Source organism: Trachypithecus francoisi, unplaced genomic scaffold, assembly GCF_009764315.1.
Source record: "Trachypithecus francoisi isolate TF-2019V2 unplaced genomic scaffold, Tfra_2.0 Contig01451, whole genome shotgun sequence".
NCBI classification, from domain to species: Eukaryota; Metazoa; Chordata; class Mammalia; order Primates; family Cercopithecidae; genus Trachypithecus; species Trachypithecus francoisi.
Window position 1 is genome coordinate 2,153,956 of NW_022681432.1, and position 23,109 is coordinate 2,177,064.

At 34.7% G+C, this 23,109-nt stretch overlaps 1 protein-coding gene across 1 annotated transcript in view; it reads left to right on the forward strand.

Moving 5' to 3' along the window:
• The window catches only part of CHM (CHM Rab escort protein), a 189,460-nt gene extending 166,612 nt beyond the window's left edge, over positions 1-22,848 (forward strand). Inside the window, 3 exon segments of the mRNA XM_033233292.1 lie at positions 7,688-7,786; positions 13,189-13,349; positions 21,270-22,848. Of these exon segments, the coding sequence (XP_033089183.1) occupies positions 7,688-7,786; positions 13,189-13,349; positions 21,270-21,461 (452 nt within the window). The 3' untranslated portion in view covers positions 21,462-22,848.
• The last annotated feature ends 261 nt before the right edge of the window (positions 22,849-23,109 follow it).

Genomic DNA, 23,109 nt, shown 5'->3' on the forward strand with positions numbered 1-23,109 from the left:
CATTCAGGAGCAATTTGTAACTTGGACATTAAGGTCTTTAATGGTGTATTTTCCTGCTGCTGCCCTAATTGAGAGTCATTGACGTCACAAATAGTTGCAAGTTGTTCTTTTCTCAGTCTGTCTTCTGAAACAACTAGCCTTATAATCTCATAGAAGGCTTTAAACCACCTTTTTCTTTTCTATTCATTTCCTTCTGTTTCAAGTCAGAAAAAAAGAAAAGAAGCAAATACACCCTGTGTTTATTTTATGTGTCCAAACCTGTTTGTAACTCATTTATTTTTCTCTTGTTAAGCTCCCCAATTAATGGGCAAATTATTTAGTTTAGAATGTTACACAGTCGTTTCTCTTTCCTAACTACTTTTACTTCCAAATCTCTTTTAAGGGTTTTGACTTTCCTATACCTTTTGAATAAAGCATTTCCTGAGCACAATGGAACATGTTTTAAAATTCACATAATTGTTTCTTTACAGAATAATTTAGAAACATAATTTCATTATTTTCCAGGTCAAGCACCAAAAACTGAAAGTGCTAAATATACTTATTTGTGCCATAGCATCTCACTTTTGGGGGGAAGGATGTGTGGAATTTGACATTACTCATAATTGGAAAGAAATGTATATTCAGAAGAATTTGTTTCAATTCGAATTCTTGGTGGAAGACTTTTTACCATTCTATCTGAATGGTGTTATTTATATATGTTTACATTAGCTATGTGGTGGAATTCTCATATTTGTAGTAATTATGATATTGAAATGTTTGCGATCATCCATTTGATCATGGTTTTGTAGAAATCAAACAATAAAATAGTGTTTAGAAGAATAAATTTTAAATGTAAATTTTATATTTTAAAAAAATACTAACTTTAAATGGATTTTGTTGTGACTTATTTTCTCTTCAAACAGTTACTTAAAATAAGTGGACAAACACATCTATACATTTAAACTTTGGTTCCATTGTATAAGTGACAGATATGTAATCAGTATTGCTAAATGAGTGGAACCAAGTGCCTTCCCTTGCCCTAAAATTTGATGCTGTAATAATGAAATCATGAAATAAACTTATTGTTCTTCCTGTTGGAAGAATCATTTGACAAATATTGGCAAGTACTGTAACTGATGTAGTTATACTTGAATAAATCAAATATAATCAAAATATAGACCAATGAGACTTTGTGACTTGTACCCATACCTCAAAGTTTATAAAATGAATTTATAGAAAGTAAATGATGTAAACTTTAATGATTTAATTAGAGTTCAATCGTTTAACAAAGAATGTATTTTAAAGATATGTTATTCACGAACAAATTAACTTGGACATACTTATTACAAAATTATGGCTTTTAGAGAAATGGGAATTCTTCAGTAAAAATTTAAGCCTTTTTGTAGTTTTAAACACTGGATTTCATTTATGTCTAATCTAGTATGTCCATTATTCATTAGCCATAACAATATATATATGAAGATGTATTTTTCTTTGAAAAATATTACTGATTTTAAAGGTATTTTCCCCACATAAATCCAAGTAGATGGGGAAGTTTAAATTTGTCACAGGACTCTACTCTTAACTAGTGAAGGTTTTATGTTGTCTTTAAGTACATATTAAGTGTTCACCTGTTAACTAATTCTGATACTCATTTTATCTTTACTTCTCTTCAGTATCTACTACCCAATTTATCCATCCTTAAATCAGCACAAGCTTTTACTTTCTTCCCATTGAGCACGGGGTAGAAATTTGCAAATTTTTAGTGTCGACTAATCAGGTTTGACTAATACTGTGGCACTTTATATTAAATTTTATTTAATTATTGTCACTTTCAGTGGTGTATAATATATAAAACATTAAATCTTAACGTTTTAGATATCATGTAATAAGGTAGAATGTATAATTCTCAGTGTTTTCAACTTCTCAGCCACTTTTTTCTTTATACAAGTCACACTTTTTACGATTTTTATTTTTAATCCTGTGCTATGTAAATGCTATATTGTATGTAGTCTTAAGTGTGTGCTCAAGAATGTGCTTAAGACATAAAACTACCTCAGAGTTCACTTATACTTTTTATTCTCTTTAATGACTTTTCATAGATGTCACATTGCCTTAAATTTGGTTTGATTTAGAATTTGTAAAACCATAAGTATACCACTGAAGTTTACCTTCACATCATATGGGAATAGTATATATGAAAGGTTCTTGAAAGGCAAATAAATAGTTCACTAAACAAGGGAGATACATTTCATTAACACAATCCGTATAGTGGTGGAGAACATAGGCTAGGTTCAAATCCCAGTTTTTACTAACTACTTGACTAACCTTAGGCAAGTTACTTAATTCCTCTGTGCTTCAGCTTTCCTATCTGTGAAACAGGAATAATGATAGTATCTACCTCAGGACTGTTATTAGTATCAATGTTACTTAAGCTGATATATTGATAGACTGATAGGAAATCCTGGTTACCCAGTAATGTAGGCGTTTTTCCAAGCAACTTTGGGTTAGCCTCATTTTTGCATCTTTTTTAAAGTAGTAGAGTTACGTTTTGTAAAATCTAAAGTCCGCTTAAATTTTCCTCCCCTCAGCTAATTTGGTTCAGGTTACTGAGATTGTTAAATAACTGAAATGTATTTGTTTATTGTGTTTTTCGAAGCTAAACAAGCCATATTTTTTTTCACAGAGTTCATCTTTCAGGACATACCTAATATATTTTTTTCTATTCATCTTATATCCTAAGTGAATTTAATATGAGATTTACTTTCTTTTAAAGTCATTTGTAAATGAACAAAACATTATCTTTGCAACCCTTCCATTTGACATTCATTTTCATGTTCTTTGCAGTATTTACTCATACACTAGACATTTTGAATTTTTTTCATACATACTAATCAGGAAATAATAGCTGTTTTATTCTGGATTGGATGTTACAGGATGTTATTTGTCTGTGATATGATTATATATTTGTGAATATATAACGTGAAATATATATGATATACATAATAACACAGAATTTCATGTAGATACTGGTTTATATACTTTTTCTGCTTTTGTGACCCTATTTTTAAAGTGCTATATACCTTTTATAAAAATAAGTTAGATATTGATTAAAACAATTATCAGTGCCTTTTTCATTTGCTTTTTGAAAATGTGACATTTCAAATTATTATTATTAGTTTTGTCACAAGACAAAGATTTGATTTTATTATATGTAAACTAATTTTTCTTCCTGATCTTAAGGTGACGTTCTGGATTTTTTTTCTTAAGTTCTACTGAGAAAGTATAAGTTGACTATAGACTTTTTCATAGTTGAATTTAAAAATTAAATTGTGTGTCATATGTCATCAAACTCATTTCCTTACTTGCTACCATAGAGAAGTGTGTCTGAGCTTCTCTGTTTTATTGATACAGTCATATCCTCATTTGTGCTGTATTACATAAATTACATTTGGCCTTTATAGTTATATGAAAGATATGTAACCAGCCACATTGATCTCTATGTAAATTCATTACGTATTTCTAGTTAGGTTGCACAACAAAGCCTACTTGCTGAGTAGCCTATAAATAAAGATTCTTAAATGCGTTTGGAACAATTTTGCCTGCTTGTATAGAGTGAATGACTGCTATATGTGGTAACCTCAGAAGCTTGAGGAATAGATTTCCTGCCTTTTACAGCAAGCATTTACTTAGGTTTTACATTCACATTTGTAATGCCATCCGTTTTGATTTAAAATCTGTCATCATTGAAAGAATTGTAGCTGGTGAGTAAGGAATTACTTTCGTAAACTTGAGACTAGAAGAGGTCTTATAGATGGACTAATTGTACCCCTTCATTTTAATTATAAGGTCACTGAAGCCAGAGAGAAGAACTGACTTGGCCAAGTAGATATAGAGAGCTGAAGTGAATACCAGACCCATGTAATCATCCTATACTATGTCGCTCTGCTACTGTACATTGGACTTGTTGCTTTTAAATGTGCTCATTATTATTCTTATGCACATTCTGAGTAGAAATCCTACTTCTTATGTGTTTCGAAACAACTCGTAAGAGCGATCAGCATTCCAAAGGCAGTTTTGGAGAACTAAAAGTGTGTTGTTATTTCTAGTTTTGTGTTGAGTTACTTCTCACTTCTAAATTAAGACTTACTTTGCACTGAGATTTCTTTAACGCCAATACAAATCAAGTATATTGCCAAAAGATGGATTGTGATAGAAAATACATGTTTTCATTAAGTCTTTGGCCATTTTTAGCTCATTAAGCCTTTAAGCAGTTGCTAAATGAAGTCAAAGGAGCATAATTTATAAAAAGATAGAGTTAGGATTTAATTTTTTTGTTGTTCAGTTACAATCTCACATGGTACCTGTGGGAAATGTTGCCACTTGTATTGCATCTTCCACAATCTTAGCAATAGTTGTCAGCTGGTACTAATGAAATGTAATACTTTCAGGAAAGCATTTGTCCTGCATGATCTAACTGGTGGTCGTTGTTGGCCTGTATTGAGCAAGTTAATTATTTGGAGAAGAATTAAAGTCACAAAGACGCAAAGAAGAATTTTACATATTGAATTTTAGTAGAAATGTGATAACATATTCTACATGTTTGGTTTTGAGTTTACCTTATATCCTTAAGGTCTTCAGACTTTTTGCTCATTTATCCCTTGAACACTTTACAAGTTGACATACACGGTTTTTCATCAGAAGAGTCAAATAATTGCAAAGAATATAATTTCTAACATCACAAATATTGACTTATAGTAAAACTATAACATTACTCATTTAAATGTATTCAGTGGAATCTAAGTACCAGGGATCTTTGATATCCATCACCTATATAAAAAAATAATGCAAATAGAATTGTTTTGAAACTTTCTAGGGCAATAAGCTCCTAATTATCTAAAGTTTTCTTCTGGATTTAGTAATTAGTGCCATTATTATTTCTACAGAATTAATCTGTCTTAAATATATTACAGTTTTGGTAATATTAAACAGAATAAGTAAATTTGTTGAAATGTGTCACTGAATGAAGTAGGAGAGGTGGAGCTGAGCATCTGTATGAGAACCCCCTTGTAGGTGATATAACTTGTGAAAAGTCCTCTTGTATCCTCACACACATCCCCGTTTGAATGCTGCTGACTTAAGTGACTGACTGTGCCTTCTGCAGGATAGAATCACATAATATAATTTAGTGACTAAGGGCAGACATTCTGCAGGCAGACCATCCCTCTGTTGTCTCATCTGTAAAATGAGAATAACAGTTTGCTGTTGCACAGGTAAAGTGAAATAATACTTGTAACATGCTATATATGCTCGTAATATGCTATAATACTTGTAACATAATAGTATCTGACACATGCATGTTAGTTGTACAGTCAACTCTAGATATTCTTTTATATGTATTTTGAGAATTTTGTAGATATATCTTAATGTGTTTATAAGCATTTCTCAGACAGATTTAAATAATTTGAGATTACCAACTGGTACTTCCCTTCCTCTTTCCTGGTAAATCAGAAAATTTCGCACATTTTATACAAGAAACTAATCAGAATTTCCGCATGAATATGTACACATAGATCTATAGTATAGGAATGCATATCTACTTAAGCACAAGAATACTTAATGTTTGTCCGTGACAGTGAGGCAAATTATAATTAATAAACATTTATTGAATACCCACTCTAAGTAAAAGTTGTATTTAACAAAAAGGAGAAAAATTGACTCTAAAGCTTGCCCCTGCAAAGGACTTACAAGATATATTAAAATTAATAGACAAATGTTGAGAATCATTGAATTTTAAAAATAGCACAACCACAATCTCTTATTTGAAGAGAACCAAAATGAATTCAGTGATCTGTACTAGAAGGTGACCTACGTAACAGGAAAAGTAGGAAGGGTAAGGGGAAAAAAATAGTTATTCATACTTTAAATTTGTATTAATAGATCAATTAACAATGTAGCCTCTAAGCAAAGTCAAGGTATAGGGATTCAAATTCAGCTTATTAATGTCTTTGTAAGAATTGTTATAAAACTCATTAATCATGAGATGATAATCTTACACTTCACTACTAGACATTCTTCCTAGCATAACCTGAACTCTCTGTTATGTTGGTAAGAATATAATGATATACTAACTTAAGTGTATCTCTTTAAAATATATGTCCTGTTTAACAGAACCAATAGTTTAGCCATTAAGATATTTTTCAAAATATACTTACTTATATCCAGGTTCATCTGCTTTTTCCCTACTAAACATAAACCAACAAAAAACTGGAAAATTGAGAACTTTGGCATGAGCATTTGTATTTCACGAGATTTTGAAATAAGAGACAGGATAGGTTCTCTCATATGGATGGCTGACCTTCGTAATTGCATACCCTGTTTAATTCAGTAATTATCTAGGAGGGTTAAAGTCTCATCCCCACTAATGCTATACGGCATTTGAAAAAAGTTAACCAAAATAATTTTTGTTATGATGCTCATTATATCTTTGGAAATAATTAGTACCATACATCCTACAGTATCTCAGAACCAATGAGAATCATTGTTAAATTCATGTAAAAATAATGCTTACATAAGATAGACCTATTATTAGGCCTTGAGTAATTCAGGAACCATCCTAAAATATCACTTCCTTTGGTGCGCCTGGGAGGGAAAAAGCTACAAAATTTGATTTTAGTTGTTCCATGGTTATTAGAGTCCCTCAATTTATGCTTAGATATATTTTAGAATAGTTGAATATGGAATGAATTTTGATAATGCAAATCTTATTCTGATGTTGGCTTTCATGATAAAATTTGAACTGTCTTCCTGGAGTTTAAAAAAAAAATTCTACTAGTCTGAAATAAACTCTTGGAAAAGAAGTGGGTGTATCTTTCTCCCCCTACTAATATAGTGGGAGGAAAAATTTCTCGGTACTTAACTGTTCTCTAATATATTCTTTCTGCTGTTATTGTATCTCATCCTAAATAACAGGACCATAAGAACTTCTTTCATTTGGAGATCCCCTCACTCCTTTATTGCAAAACACGGAACTCTTTGTTCTTTCTTCACCTTTTGTGCATAGGCCTGTAGGAGTTTTAACGGAGTTAGGCTACAATATTTTACTTCCGTGAAGGCCTTTTTTGTACATGATTTTCTCTAACATAAACATTCTGCAAGGTTCAGGCCCCATAACTGTAAATGCAAAAGGAAAGTAATTTGAAATTCCTGAAAATATTATAGACTGTTTTAACCTATGCCGTTTTATGTGCTTTCAAGTATATGTGATTGTAACTAAGTCAGCAGTGTTCACCCAAAAGGTTTTTAGAGAACCCTGTAATTCGTAGATGATGTGTTGTTATCAGCAAACATGTATAAACGGATTTTTCTGTCTGCAGTGTATGAAGTGTGTTCTCTTAGGTAAATATATACCTCATTTTCAGCCTTTCTTTACCCAGTTAATCTTTAGGAATGTCATAAGTTATAACAAGCTCTTTTCTGTGAATAAATGATTGTCTAAGATTTTCTACTCTGTTTTATCAAATTAACATCAACTGGTACTTCTTGGGTACTTGTTGGGTACTTCTTTTAGCTGTTAGTTAACATATGTTGTAGCTAGCATGACTTACTCAGCTTTCTATTATCCATAATACCAGCTTCATGCCTTAAGTGTGAGTAAAATAGACTTGTGATGAGAAGGAACTCAAACTTTTTTTTTTTTTTTTTACAGATTTGGTTCATTTGACTTGCACATCTTCTAAAACAGCAAGAGAAGATTTAGAACCAGTTGTGCAGAAGTTGTTTATTCCATATACTGAAATGGAGATAGGTAAGAAAAATAATTGACTCATGATGGAAAGGTAATGTAACCATCATAATCTTCTTAGATATATCATAAAAGTTTCTGCAACCTGAACTGAAATGTGATGTATTTAACAACATTCACATGTTTTGGTAAGATGGTTAAGCATAGTGTCTGCCTAAACATGTAGGAAAATGTTCACTCTCCAATGTTAAAGGAAATATATACATCATACACACACACACAAAAAGCATAATTAAGCACAAAAATATACATTTATATTTATAGTTACACAGAAAAAGGATTGTTAGAAAATTTTGGTGGAATTATGGCCATTTTCCTTATAATTTTCTTTATTTTACAAGTGTTGTACAGAAAGCATATATTCCTTTTTCAGAAAAATGTATCTTCCTTTAAGGAAAAAGATTCAAGTAATAGATTAAAATATTAATTGGCAGATGTAGAAATCCTTTCCTATCTAATAGTCTTTTTTTTTTTTTTTTTTTTTTTTTCCCTTTTGAGACAGAGTCTCACTCTGTCGCCCAGGTTGGAGTGCAGTGGCGTGATCTCGGCTCACTGCAGCCTCCACCTCCCAGGTTCAAGCAATTCTCCTACCTCAGCCTCCTGAGTAGCTGGGACTACAGGCGAGTGCCACCACACCCAGCTGATTTTTGTATTTGTAGTAGAGACGGGTTTTCCCGTGTTGGCCAGGATGGTCTGGAACTCTTGACCTCAGGTGATCCGCCCACCTCGGCCTCCCAAAGTTCTGGAATTACAGGTGTGAGCCACTGCATCCAGCCCCTGATAGTCTTTTAATACATAATGTGCTAGTGATCTATAAATATTTAACTCCCAAAAGTGTATATGCTACTTATTCATAGGGGAAACACATCTTAAAATTTTCCCCCTGTATAATAGGATAGCACTTGCAGCTGTGAATGGAGAAAATATAGCATTTTTCCGTGTAAATGATAAAAGAAGCCTTTTGAATTTTCTTTTATATGACATGAAGGTGATTTTTATTATAGATTTGCATGTGCACTTGAATCTTGATCATTTTCTTCCATTGATTTATATGTCTTCATTTGCATGTCACTTTTGTTCATGCAACCATTTATTTACTCATACATATTCTGTTTCCTTGCAGCTCATTTCCTATGTGGGTTGCTTATTTTCTTAATGCAGAGATAGTGCATAGAGGGGGGTTTATTTACATAAGAAGACAAACTGTTCTGTTCTTTAGTTTTTTTTAAATTTTATGGGTACATACTAGCTGTGTATATTTATTGGGTACATGAGATATATTGATACAGGCATACAATGTGGAGTAATCACATCATGGTAAATGGGATACCCGTCACTTTAAGCATTATCATTTCTCAGTGTTACAGTCATTCCAGTTATACTCTTGTAGTTATTTTAAAGTTCACTGTAAAAGGCTGTACTCACTCTGTTGTGCTATCAAATGCTAGATCTTATTCATTCTGTTTTTGTTTTGCACCCTTTAACCATCCCCACTTTTCCCTCTTCCTTCTCCATTACCCATCCCAGCCTCTGATAACCATCGTCGTACACTCTATCTCCATGAATTACATTGTTTTAATTTTTAGCTCCCACAAATGAGTGAAAACACATTAAGTTTGTCTTTCTGTGCCTGGCTTATTTCACTTAACATAATGAACCTGTTACGTTCTCAGTGGCTAATATCAATTATGTTTTTTGGGAGCTATCCAAATAAAGTATTTGAAAACTTCATTTTAGTTTGGGAGTTAATTTACAAATTAAATTATTTTAGTTATAATTTATTAATTTGTAAATTGCTTATATGTTTTCTTTATTGGAAAGTATCATATAAGTGTTTGGATTATTAAAAATTGGTTGCCAAGGTAAAACACATGATAATATTCCTAAATCTAATATGGAGTCATAGTTTTTTCTTTTGGCTTTAATTACAACTATACTTTGTGTAGAAACCCTGACTTTCTTAATTATTTCTGAAATTTTAAATAATTATTTTGTTGTAACTTCATTGTGTGGTAGTCTTAATGCACTAAATATGAATCATATCATTACTCTTCACTTTTTAAATGCATTTAATTTCCTTTAAAAAAATATCCAGCTGGGGGATATTACATGTTCATTACTTAGCATCCTCTATCCAATTTAGATTTTTAAACATTAATCTTAATAGCTAAAGTGATCCCATTTTGAAATGATGTATTGTTTAGAACCTGAGAGGAATTCTTTGGTAAGAACTATGTGCTCAGAGGGGTCCTCAGGTGCACTGAGGCACTGAAAAGCTAGTTTTCACTGACACATGGGCCTTTTTATCATCAGGATGAGGTAGTGGTCATATTTTAATTAAAATGTCAGAACAAATACTGTTGGAGTTATTGAAAATGAATCACCAGATAAAGTGAGCACTGGGCCATGGCAGGTCAAAGAGGCAAAGTCACCTGGAGAAGAGAACTCAATTCATTTTCCTGCCTAAATGAGGAAGAAGGAACTTTATGAACAATATGAACTTTTAATACTTTAAAGCACATTCTTCTCTGTAGCAGAAGCCCCTATTTTCACAGATTGATGGATTTTAGTATTATGTTTTGATTATTTGACATTCATGTAATACCTTATGCTTTACTGCATTGTAAATATTGTAGTTTAAAATGTGTACCAAAGGAATAACATTATTTGGCCTTATTTTCTTTTTGTTTGTATTTGAATTCTCCATTCTCTGTGCTTCATAATCCTCGGTGAAAGTCAGCCTAGTCACCTTTTAGAAAAAAATCTGTATTATAGCCATCCTAGTACGTGTGAGTAGTATCTCATTGTAGTCTTGCTTTGCTTCTCCCCCAATGATTAGTGATGTTCACCATCTTTTCAAGAGCTTATTGGCCATCTGTCTATCTTCTCTGGAGAAATATCTATTCATTGCCTTTGCACATTTTTTTAAATTATTATTATACTTTAAGTTCTAGGGTACATGTGCACAATGTGCAGGTTTGTTACATATGTATACACGTGCCCCTATGACAGTCTCCACCACTCTGCCGGTCGGTATTACCAACATAGTTTACTCTATCCCTAAACACGGCATGCAACTGTAGACACCATTTCTTGCTTTGTTGTTGTTGTTGTACTATAGTTGCTTTTCTTCTACCTACCCTATTCTACACTTACTCCAGTTTAATTTGCCCAACATCCTATTCTAAATTGCCTATTACATCTTTAGTCCTTCTTACTATCAAATTGAATGAAATGAGCTACTGCAGAAAACCAGTTCTACCACCGGCAACTTGTGATGCACTCCTAGGCAAAGCTCAGCAACTTTAATATTTTTTGACAGTTCTGCACTTCAGAACTGCGTGTTATTTTTCCAGCTATCTCTTTGCCTTCCAGCTGACCTCAAAGAAAGATGAAGCAATTATATATCTCTTTAAGGTTTTAAGGTCAAAGCCTGATAATGCCCTTGTATCCAGAGCATTTATCTTCAGTCTGTGTCAGTTTTTCACCTTCCTCATGGTTTCTTTTCAAAGTTTCAACCTCTATGAAATTAGTTTAAATCTATTGGATTATTCATTTCCTCCAGCTTTTATTAAGTGAAGTGTTCCTTTGAGTTGGATCTTTAATGAGATACAAGATAAGCTCTCCTAGTATATACTTAGAAATGGGCTGGGCAATATTAAAGACTTTCCAGACCTTAGCCCACTTGTTAGCAGTGCTCCCCAAGTCTGGTATACCAAATCATAGGAGATACATTTAAGTACCTTCCCATAAGATTTGTGTGACTAAACTCACTAATCAGTTTACTAAGAGCCATATGGTGTTAGCTATAAAATGTGAATTCCTTATGTTCCTTTATTTTGTCAATAGATTTAGCCACCTAATATGTTCCTACATGAAGTTAGTGATACCTTAGACGACTCGTAGATCTTGGCACTGGAAAGGGGCAGCTTAGGAGATCACTTCTTCCACTCAGAGTTTCTTCTTCCTATTCTACTAATAATTATGGATTATTCAGATGAACTAGGAAAATAACTTATTTGGTATTCTTATAGTGGAGATACTGTAAATTAAATATATAAAATCCTGTTTATCCTGATGTGGAAATAGGGCTTTCTTATTAATTGAATACTGCAATTAGGTAAAAATTTCTCTACATTGATTACCAATTAAATAATAATTATTAATGAGATAATTATGCCTTTAGCATTTTCTTCATTATTCATGAGGTGCTTCATGATCTTGGGCAATCTTCATAAACATTCATTATTATTTTTGTACAAAATTTGAACTTTTGTTCAGATTCAAGCTAAAGAAAACTCTCTAGTCAATGAATGTATCCACAGCAATATTTTATGTTTTCAAACAAAGAAAATCTAATTATAACAATTTTAAAGAGGAGAGGCAAATAAATGCTTATCATATTAGCAAGAAATAGGCTTTATGCATTGAGATTAATAACGTTGGACCTTTTTACAAGCATATCGTACTTTGATCATACCTGAAAATACAATATCATCAATTCAGAAATTATTTACTGAGCATCTGTCATGTGCTAAGCCCTATATTAGGGAACCAAAAACAAGGGAGGAGAGTAAGAACTAAGTCTACTTCATGTGTGTATCCCCAGCTCCTAGCTCAATGCCTAACACGCTTAATAGACACCTGCTCTTAAATGAGAGAACATATGCTCAAAACGGCATTCACTGTTATGACTTCATTTTTGATATTTGTTGGTTGTCATTAATTTTTTAATCCAATAAGACAAAGCATTAGGATGTGAGTTAGGACAACAAAGTTTTAATCCTATATTTACTATTTGTAATAATAACTTTATCGATATATCATTCATATACTGTATGGTCCACCCTTTTGAAGTGTACAATTCAGTGTTTCTTAGTATATTTATAGAATTGTCCAAACATCACCACCATCAGTTTTAGAACATTTCCATCACCCCCAAAGAAACGTCATACCAATTAGTGATCACCTCCCATTTGCCCCCAATTTCCTTCAGCCCTAGGTAACCTACTGACCCACTTCCTGCTTATCCTAGACATTTCATGTGTATATACTATTGAATTACTATATAGTTTACCAAGTTGGTTTGTCCATTTGAAACATAAGGAAATCAATTTATGTTGTCTTCTGTCTTTATAGGGAAAATTTAAGCATGAATGTGATCATAAACCCTTTGATACTAGTGAGAAGTAATAGAAGTCCAAAGGAGCACAAATGGAGTAAAATCTAATTAACTTACTCATCAAAATAGAGTGTGTAGATGCAAGTTTACTGATTGTTTACATACAAAGCTCTGATTTACTACAATGTCTAATCATGGCTTAATCGGTAATAGGCTACACAGTGTAGTAATTGACAAGCATATTGTATTTTAGAATGTAAATAAAATTTATTTATATGTTTAGAAAATGAACAAGTAGAAAAGCCAAGAATTCTGTGGGCTCTTTACTTCAATATGAGAGATTCGTCAGACATCAGCAGGAGCTGTTATAAAGATTTACCATCCAACGTTTATGTCTGCTCTGGCCCAGATTGTGGTTTAGGAAATGATAATGCAGTCAAACAGGTAAGGCTGTTGATGTTTCTCAGTTTTGTATTAGGATGTTGGTGTGGTTGGGAAATGTTTTTTTCCTCTGGAGGAGAGCAAAGTCTAGAAATGCATCTCTCAATACCATTTCTGTAATTTGCCCTAAAAGTTTTTTCTATGCAGCTTCTACAAAGCTACTTAAATATACTTTAAATACAGGATCAGGTATTTTCACTTTCTTGAATAAAATGTTGAATTACAGAGATTTTTTATGAGTTCCCTTGTGGGAATAAGGATAGAAGATGCTAAAAATACATATTCATAAATAAGAATTTATAATGCCAGTATTCTGAAGAAACATTGTTTCTGATTTAAACAGTTGAACCATTGGTATATTATTTTGAAATACATAAGTTATTTTTTTTGATAAACAGTCATTTCAAGAAGGTTGGAACTACTAAGTCATATAAAATTAGTTTTATAGTAGTCTTAATGCATTTTTTTAATCATAGAAAAGAAGTTATAGCGTAGTTTTGCATCGTTAACATGATTCCATTAATGTTTTGACACCAGTTCATGTCCCAGGAGCTACCATTACTGATGCTGAGGTCTATTGTAAAGTAAGGTGGAAGTTCGTGATAGCCATCCTGGTCAGGGCTATGAAGAGGCACAGACTGATACAAGCTGCTAAAAGTGAGCCATGATTCCATTAAGCTGAATATTGATATGTATATATAATATATTTCTTTGCCCTGGACAGGACAAAAAAAACAGAAAATATTTTTTGAGATACATTTCTAAATTTTTCACAGGCAGAACTGGCACATCTGTCCATTAAGTCAATAAATTGGTAATTTAACATCATTCTAAGACCACAGATGGAACTTTCATTCCCACCAGTGGCAAAGATCTTATAGTAGCAAATGTCCTGGTTGAGCCTGTAATCTAATTTTGAGTCGTGGTAGGAAAGCTATGTCTATGATGAGGATACAAACATCTGCAGTTTTTTTCTAGAATTCTTGTTTATTTTCTTCAGTGCCTGATGGTGATCCTGGATAATCATATTCAGCCAGTGACACCAAACAAAAGCAGGAAGTCACATCCATCTCTCATCCATCATTCATTCTGTTAATTTAGTAAGAACCCAAGATGGCTGAAGATCTGCATTTATAGCTTGAAATGATCAAGTCATTTTTACTTTGATGTTCTAATTTTTTGCAAGTAGAAATTGCCAACAAGTTTTTAGCAAGGTAGCTTAGGTCATTTTTATCCCTGAATGAACTTTAATATTTTTTAACCAAAAAAATTTAAGTAAGGGCTTATAATACAAGTACTAATGTATTCTAAACATCCGAACTGCATGCTAGAAGATTATAATTGAGGGATAATTTTATCATGAGGTCATTTGCTTCTCAAGAAGATAATCTTCAGAGGTAACATACTGTAACAGTAGAAAACAGTATAGTGCTAATTTTGGTACTAATTAATATATGCTATTAATGTAAGCAGTTTTAAATTTGTTGTATAGCTTTTAATCTCGTCAATTTTGGGGAATATTATGATGCCTACTTTTAAAGAGCATTGACAATATTATAAATAGCTTGTGTATTCAGATAAACTGCATGCTAATTCCTGTGTATCACCTGTAATTATGTCAATCACTAATTGGCGAATTCTGGTTATTGGTATTTTCCAAATGAAGATTATCCATAAAGGCTCTCAGAATATCACCTAGACTTTGCTTATGTAGACAACACAAGCCCATGCAGATTTCTTTATTTTTAAAAAACAAATGAAATACTTCATTTTACCAGTTGGCAAGGTGACATCTTTTCTTATTTGTAAAATGTATAGAGGTTGAGTAATGTAAACTTGACACTTTTGTGTTCATAGGGAACTATTTGTGATTCGAAGATGCACCAAAAACATAAAGTGATACGTCTTTAATACCCACAAGTTCAAATTGTTTGCTCCTGGCCTCCAAGACATTCTCTATTGTCACCACAAAACCAACCTAAGTGATAGTTGCGATTCTTTCTGTGACTTGCTCATTTTTGTATTTTATGTTGCTTCAGATTTGTTTTTATTTTCCTGAAACTGACATCTGAGATATCTCTTTTTCTTGGCAGATGTTGTTGTGTACCATTTACCCAAACATACTGCAGTTCCATAGTCCTCATTCCCAAGACATTGATGGCTCACTCCTTCAGGAGCCCCGCCCTCTAGTAGATGTCACTACCATGGGAATAAGAATAATAGTACCATACTCTTTGTATTTTACTTCAAGTATAAAATGAGTTAAATTGGCTGATGTTGGGCTGGGCTGGCAACCTAACTTCCATTTAGAACATGGTTTTATGGACAGATTAGCCAGTCACTTATGACGTTTGATACATAGCCCATTATTAAGTTGAGAGCTAGCTTTATAGATTGGACTATCAGGTTGTTCACATACTGTAGTGCCGTTTGTTTTCTCATGCCTTTGAGAGAGAGAGGGCAATTTTAGATGTCGTATTTTCTGTAGCTGCCATTCATTTGAGCACTTTCTATGTGTCAGATTCTATCCTTGGGATCTCATACATATTATCTTATTTGGTCCTCAAAACAATCTTGCAAGATAAGTATTTGTGATATCCCCATTTATAGATAAGGAAGCTATGTCCTAAAGGGGCTAACTAACTTGTCCAGAGGTCACATAGCTAGTAAGTTCTTGAGCCAAGAATTAACTCAACTCTTTTGGATCCCAGTGCTTGTACACTCACCCAGTGAGTGTTATATGCTACTTTCAGCTTATGAGTAGGCATACATCCTAAAAACATTAAACTACTATATTAATGAAATGTTTATTTTTGTTTTGTGTTGATGTATGTTAACTAAACTTAGAAATATTTTAAATAATTCACTTTGTTCTCTCCGTACATCCCAGTGTGAGCACACCAAGTTACAATGTAATTAGCACTTTCCAATTTTTTAACCACCTGAAATATTTTACCCTTGGAGCTAACTTCTGGCTTAAAGGTGAAGAGGATGAAAAGTTGCCAATTAACTATTCTGTGCTTAGAACTAGGTTTAGTTGGCAAACAAAATGCAGCAGACCAAGAAGCATTAGATACACTTTCCAGAGCATGGCAGTTGACCCTAAGAGGTTCCAGCAGTTAGAGAGAGGAGAGATTTGGAAGGACTGGAGTCCGGCTGTAGGAAATTGGCATCAACAAGGGCCAGGGCAGATGGGCTAAAGGTGGGAGTTTCATAAGCAGGTAGAACACAAGGAAGAGTGGTGTGACAACTGGCAACCGGTGCTAATCTTAGGAGGCGGGTGGTGCATGACAAGATGTATGGAAGCATATGGTGTGGGATCCAGCCACAGGGACTGGAGTTAAGGGTAAAAGCTATTCTGTGGGAAGGAGGCAAAAGGGAGACAAGGTGTCAAACACAGAGGAATTGGCATAGAAGTAAAAGAATTCATAGTAATTATTATTTTTATACTTAATATTTGTATTAAATGTTACTGACATTCTATTTTATGCCAAGACACTAAGGATCCAGAGTTGACTAAAAGTATTTGTCATTCTGGAGGAATCACTGTCAGGTAAAGGAGAAAAGCATGTAAACAAATGACAGTGTAGTGTGGTATATGTACTAATACATCCAAAGTCTAGAAATAATATAGAGGAGCAATGAGCTCAATCTAGGAGTCAGAGAACCTTACAGAGAGGGGTATAATAGATGAGTAGTAATTCTTCATCTAAATCAAAGACAGTAGAATTGAAACATTCTGGGTGTAAAGAATAACATTGGTACCAGCCCAGGATGTAAAGAATAAGTATTGTGGTGTATTGTTTCATACAAATAAACAGGTATTAGTAAATCAGGAAGTCTGAGAGATGCAGGCTAGATGAAGTGGTATATGATAAGATCAGAGAAGGTAGGCCTGAAGGGTTTTATTTTCTATAGTAGGGATCTTGGATTTTATCCTATTGGTGATGGGGGGTCATTGAAGAATTTTAAGCCAAAAATTGAATAACAGAATTTTATTTTCCATAGACCCATCTGAGGGTGGCATGGAGGTGGATTATATGGGGGACTCTAGAGGCAAGGAGACCAGTCCAATTCCGAGGCTATTGTAGTTGTCTGGTTGAAAGATGGTGCATGTCTGGGCTATGTCAGTGGGGAAGGAGCAGATGAAGTTAAGAGATAGAAGATAAAATTGATAGAATTTGATGATTGTTTGCATGCCAAGTGTAAAAGGGAGGGAGAACTTTTACAGATAGTAAAGATAAAGATGTAAGACAAAAAAAGACCATTAGGGGAATGGAAGTATGAGGTAATGGCTTTGTCTGACCTAGATCCTGCTTCTACAGGGGCTGTGTTTCTAGCAAAGGAGTATGGTGAGTTCCTGGCATGGAGAGCAAAGATAGGCATCTGTAATGTTTAATTTCCAAATAGCCACAATAAAAAATGCAGTTAACTATAGTTACCATGCTGTACATTAGATCCCCAGAACTTATAACTGAAAGTTCATACCCTTAAACCAACAGCTCTTCACTCCTAGCCCCTGGCAACCACCCTCAACTTTTCTAGATTCTACATATAAGTGAGATCATATGGTATTTTTCTTTCTGTGCTTGGCTTATTTCACTTAGCATACTGTCCTCCGGGTTCATTCTTCTTGTCATAAATGACAGGATTCTTCAGTTCAAATTTGACAAGAGAGCAGATTTTAAGTATTCTTACTAGAAACACACATACACGCACACAGTGGTAATTATTGGTAGTGATGGACGTGTTAACTTAATTGTGGTAATCATTACACAGTGTATATCAAATGACCTTGTACACCTTGAATATAAATAATTTTTGCCAATTAAGTGTTTAAAAACTTCAAGAAATTGTCTATAGCAATTGGCATGTCCAAAAACATACCCTTGAAGTTTTTTTATTGTTACCCTGTCATACTAATAAGTTCAGCTTACATCTTGACATTTTTACTTATGTTATTATTAGTAATAAGGAAAATAGCTACCATATATGTTGGCTTAATCTCTGATATTTTATAGATAAGGAAGCCAAAGCTCAGAAATTGAGTAAGCATTCCCCAAATCACATAGCTGCTAATCGTAGAGCCAGTATTTTTACTGAAGCTATCTTTTCAAAACTCATGTGCTTAAACAAGTGCTGTAGTCCTTAAAGTCCAGGAAATGGGAATATATCAGAAAGCAAATAGTTGAACAAACAGTGAAGCATTTTCTTCATTTGAACAGTGGCTTGTTAAAATTGCTATATGCTAAATTAGACTATACCAGTATCACATATAGGCTTGTATTAGTCTGTCCTCACACTGCTATAAAGATACTATCTGAGACTGTGTAATTTGTAAACAAAAGAGGTTTAATTGACTGACAGTTCCTCATAGCTGCGGAGGCCTAAGGAAATGTAAAATCATGTGGAAGGCAAAGGGGAAGCAAAGCATGTCTTACATCGCGGCAGCAAAGAGAAAGCGAAGAGGGAACTGCCAAACACTTTTAAACCATCAGATCTTGTGAGAAGTCACTATCACAAGACCAGCATGGGGAAAACTGCCCCCGTAATCCATTCACCTCCCACCAGTCCCTCCGTAATACTTGTGGATTACAATTGCAAATGAGATTCGGGTGGGGACACAGAGCCAAACCATATAATTCTGCCCCTGACCCTTCCCAAATCTCATGTCCTTTTCACATTTCAAAACCAATCATCCCTTCCCAACAGCCCTCCAAAGTCTTAAAACTCATTCCAGCATTAACTCAAAAGTCTATGTCCAAAGTCTCATCTGAGACAAATCAAGTCCCTTCTGCCTATGAACCTGTAAAATCAAAAGCAAGTTAGTTACTTCCAAGATACAGTGGAGTATAGGCATTGGGTAAATGTCCCCATTCCAAATGGAAGAAATTGGACAAAACAAAGGGGCCATAGGCCCCATGCGAGTCCAAAACCCGGCCAGGCAGTCATTCAATCTTAAAACTCCAAAATCTCCTTTGACTCCAAGTCTCACATCCAGGCCATGCCGATACAAGGGCTAGATGCCCACAGCCTTGGGCAGTTCCAACCCTCTGGCTCTGCAGGTCATAGGCACTGTGCCTGCTTTCACAGGCTGGCATTAAGTGCCTGTGACTTTTCCAGGTGCATGGGGCAAGCTGTCAGTGGATCTACCATTCTGGGGTCTAGAGGACAGTGGCCATCTTCTTACAGCTCCACTAAACAGTTCCCTAGTGGTGACTCTTTGTGGGGGCTCCAAGCCCACATTTCCCTTCAGCACTGCCCTAGCAGAGGTTCTCCATGAGGGCTCTACCCCTGCAGCAGACTTCTGCCTGGCCATCTAGACGTTTCCTAACATCCTCTGAAATCTATGCAGAGGCTCCCAAACTTCAGCTCTTGTCTTTTGTGCACCTTCAAGCCCAACATCACATGGAAGCTGGCAACGCTTGGGGCTTGCACCCTCTGAAGCAACAGCTCAAGCTGTACCTTTATTCCTTTTAGCCATGGCTGGAGCTGGAGCAGCTGGGATGTAGGCTATCATGTTTCAGGGCTGCACAGAGCAGTGGGGCCCACCCAGCCCATGAAATCATTTTTTCCTCCTAGGGAAGATCTCTGACATGCCCTGGAGACATTTTCCCTGTTGTCTTGTCTATTGACATTTAGCTCATCATTGCTTATGCAAATTGCTGTAGCCAGCATGAATTCTACCCCAGAAAATGGGTTTTTATTTTCTCCCATGTGGTCAGGCTGCAAATTTTCCAAACCTTCATGCTCTGCTTCCCTTTTAAACGTAAGTTCCAATATCAGACCATCTTTTTGTGAACACACATGACTGAGTGCTTTCAGAAGCAGCCCGGTCACCTCTTGAATGCTTTGCTGCTTAGAAATTTCTTCTGCCACATACCCTAAATCATCTTTCTTAACTTCAAAGTTTCACAGATCTCTAGGGTGGGGACAAAATGCCACTAGTCTCTTTGCTAAAGCATAGCAAAAGTCACCTTTGCTCCAGTTCCAAATAAGTTCCTCATCTCCATCCGAGGCCACCTCAGCCTGGACATCATTGTCCATACCACTATCAGCATTTTGGCCAAAACCATTCAACAGGTCTCTAGAAAGTTCCAAATTTTCCCACATTTACCTGTCTTCTTCTGAGCCCTCCAGACTATTCTAACCTCTGCCTGTTACCCAATTCCAAAGTCACTTCCACATTTTCAGGTTATCTTTTAGCAGTACCCCACTCCTGGTACCAATTCTCAGTGTTAGTGTCTCTTACACTGCCATAAAGATACTACCTGAGACTAAGTAATTTGTAAACAAAAAAGGTTTAATTAACTCACAAGACCACATGGCTGGGAAGGCCTCAGGAGAGTTATAATCATGTCAGAGGGTGAAGGGGAAGAAAGGCACATCTTAATTCCTGGCAGGAGAAAGAGAAAAGGGGGAACTGCTAAATACTTTTAAACCATCAGATCTTGTGAGAACTCACTATCACAAGAACAACATGGGAACAGCTGCTCCCATAATCTAATCGCTCCCTAACATGTGGGGATAATAATTTGAGATGAGATTTGGCGGGGGGGACTCAGAACCAAACCATATCAAGGCTCTATAAGATATCATATAAGCAATATTAGGGCAATTGTATTTCTTTTGATATATAGAATGAATGTGTTTCAGTTCTCAACAATCTGAACACCTGATAATGAACCTGATGAGATACTGCCATCCTTGAAGAGTTGACCTGAATACATGTGTAGAATTAAAGGGAGAAGTCATAGAATTCTGAAAACAGACTTATAGAAGTTCATGTATTCTGATAAAGTACTATAACCTGCTTAAGGAAATTTTTAAAGATAACACTTAATTGTTTTTAGTTAATGCCAGAAATGCACACACATTTTAAACCGATTTCCAAAAACGATTTATCTTTTCTTCCTTGGCCAGGCTGAAACACTTTTTCAGGAAATCTGCCCCAGTGAAGATTTCTGTCCCCCTCCACCAAATCCTGAAGACATTGTCCTTGATGGAGACGGTTTACAGCCAGAGGCTTCAGAATCCAGTACCGTACCAGAGGCTAACTCAGAGACTTTCAAGGAAAGCACAAACCTTGGAAACCTAGAGGAGTCCTCTGAATAATGGATATACACTGAACTGGATACCCAACTTTGGAAATTTCTGCTGGTCTCAGAGTCTACTTGATAGAAGGACTGTTTGAAAAATGTTAGAAAGCAGCAGCAATTATAAGGCAAAATAGGTAATAGAAATCCAAAAGGGGATTTTGCTTATAGAGGACGTTACAAGAACACACAGCACTTATAAAGCACATTGACTTGCTCATTTTGAATACCAAACTTGTGTGACTAGCAGATGAAAATTATAAATCAGTTGATTCTCAGGAATGTAACTGTGGATATGAAAGTGATCCTATGCATTGTTAATAATTCCGTGGTCTTAGGACAATTTTGCTTACCACTATGGATCTTTGTTTGAAAGCCACATTTTCAGAACCAGCTCACATATTTTCTTTGGTTATTTGAATTATATTTTCTTTATGGACAAGAGCATCATAACATACTGATAAAAACATATAGAAAAACTAAAGTATCATGATCTAGATAGAAGCCTATATTTGGAATACAGGTTTGTTTTGTTTTGTTTTGCTTCCTATGTTGAGAAGCATTGAAAATGCTAATACAAAGGTGTTTAGACATTGTTACGAACAAGTCAGTAGTGTTTTTTAGTATCAGTAGTGATATTTGTAAATTATTTACATATTGGGAAAGGTCAATAATGAAGAAATGAAAGAATGGAAGGAAAGATGTGGATAGGCTCATTGATATTTGGATGTTCTGTCTGTCAAATAACTAGAGTATTAGGCTAATTGTCTACAGACCTAATTTAATCCTGGCTGTCCTTCTGATGATATGTGGTAAATTGTTTAACTTCTGAGCCTACGTTTCTCCATATATAAAGTGGAAATAGTATTACCATGCCTACTGTATGAGAATGGTTATGAAGACCAATGCAATGACATGTTTAGAATGGGTTTGCCAGAAGAAAATTGTTTTAGAATTTTCCCATTGACTTGATGAATCTCAGAAGTCTCATGCAGGAAATAATTGCTTGCTGTCAGTCAACAAACGAAATAGATCACAGCATTTTTATTGCATTAAGCTTTTTAAATGAAAATTTCTTTTTAAAATTAGTATTTTGTAGTCTTACATACACACCAGTAAAAATAGTAACAAGTATAATTGTGGTTTTGAAATATTACTAATGAAAACACTCTATAAATTGTTAATATTCCTTTTCTGGTAGGTAAACCTGCAACCACCAAGGGCTCCAAATTGTGTATGACAGTTGGCAAGCCCTAAAATACACTCTACATAAAAATGTTAGGGCTGCCTGTAATCCCAGCACTTTGGGAGGCTGAGACGGGCAGATCACTTGAGGTCAAGAGTTTAAGACCAGCCTGGCCAACATGACAAAACCCCGTCTCTACTAAAAATACAAAATTTTAGTTGGATGTGATGGCGGGCACCTGTAATCTCAACTACTTTGGAGGCTGAGATAGGAGACTCACTTGAACCAGGGAGGCGGAGGTTGCAGTGAGCCAAGATTGTGCCACTGCACTCCAGCCTGGGTGACAGAGCGAGACTCTCAAAAGAAAAAAAAAAAAGAAAAAAAAAAAAGAAAAAAAAAAAATTGCCTGTCTCAAAAGAAAAAAAAAAAAAAAGTTAGGGCTGTACACAGGCAGCAAACCAAGCTACAGTGAAGTTGCCTG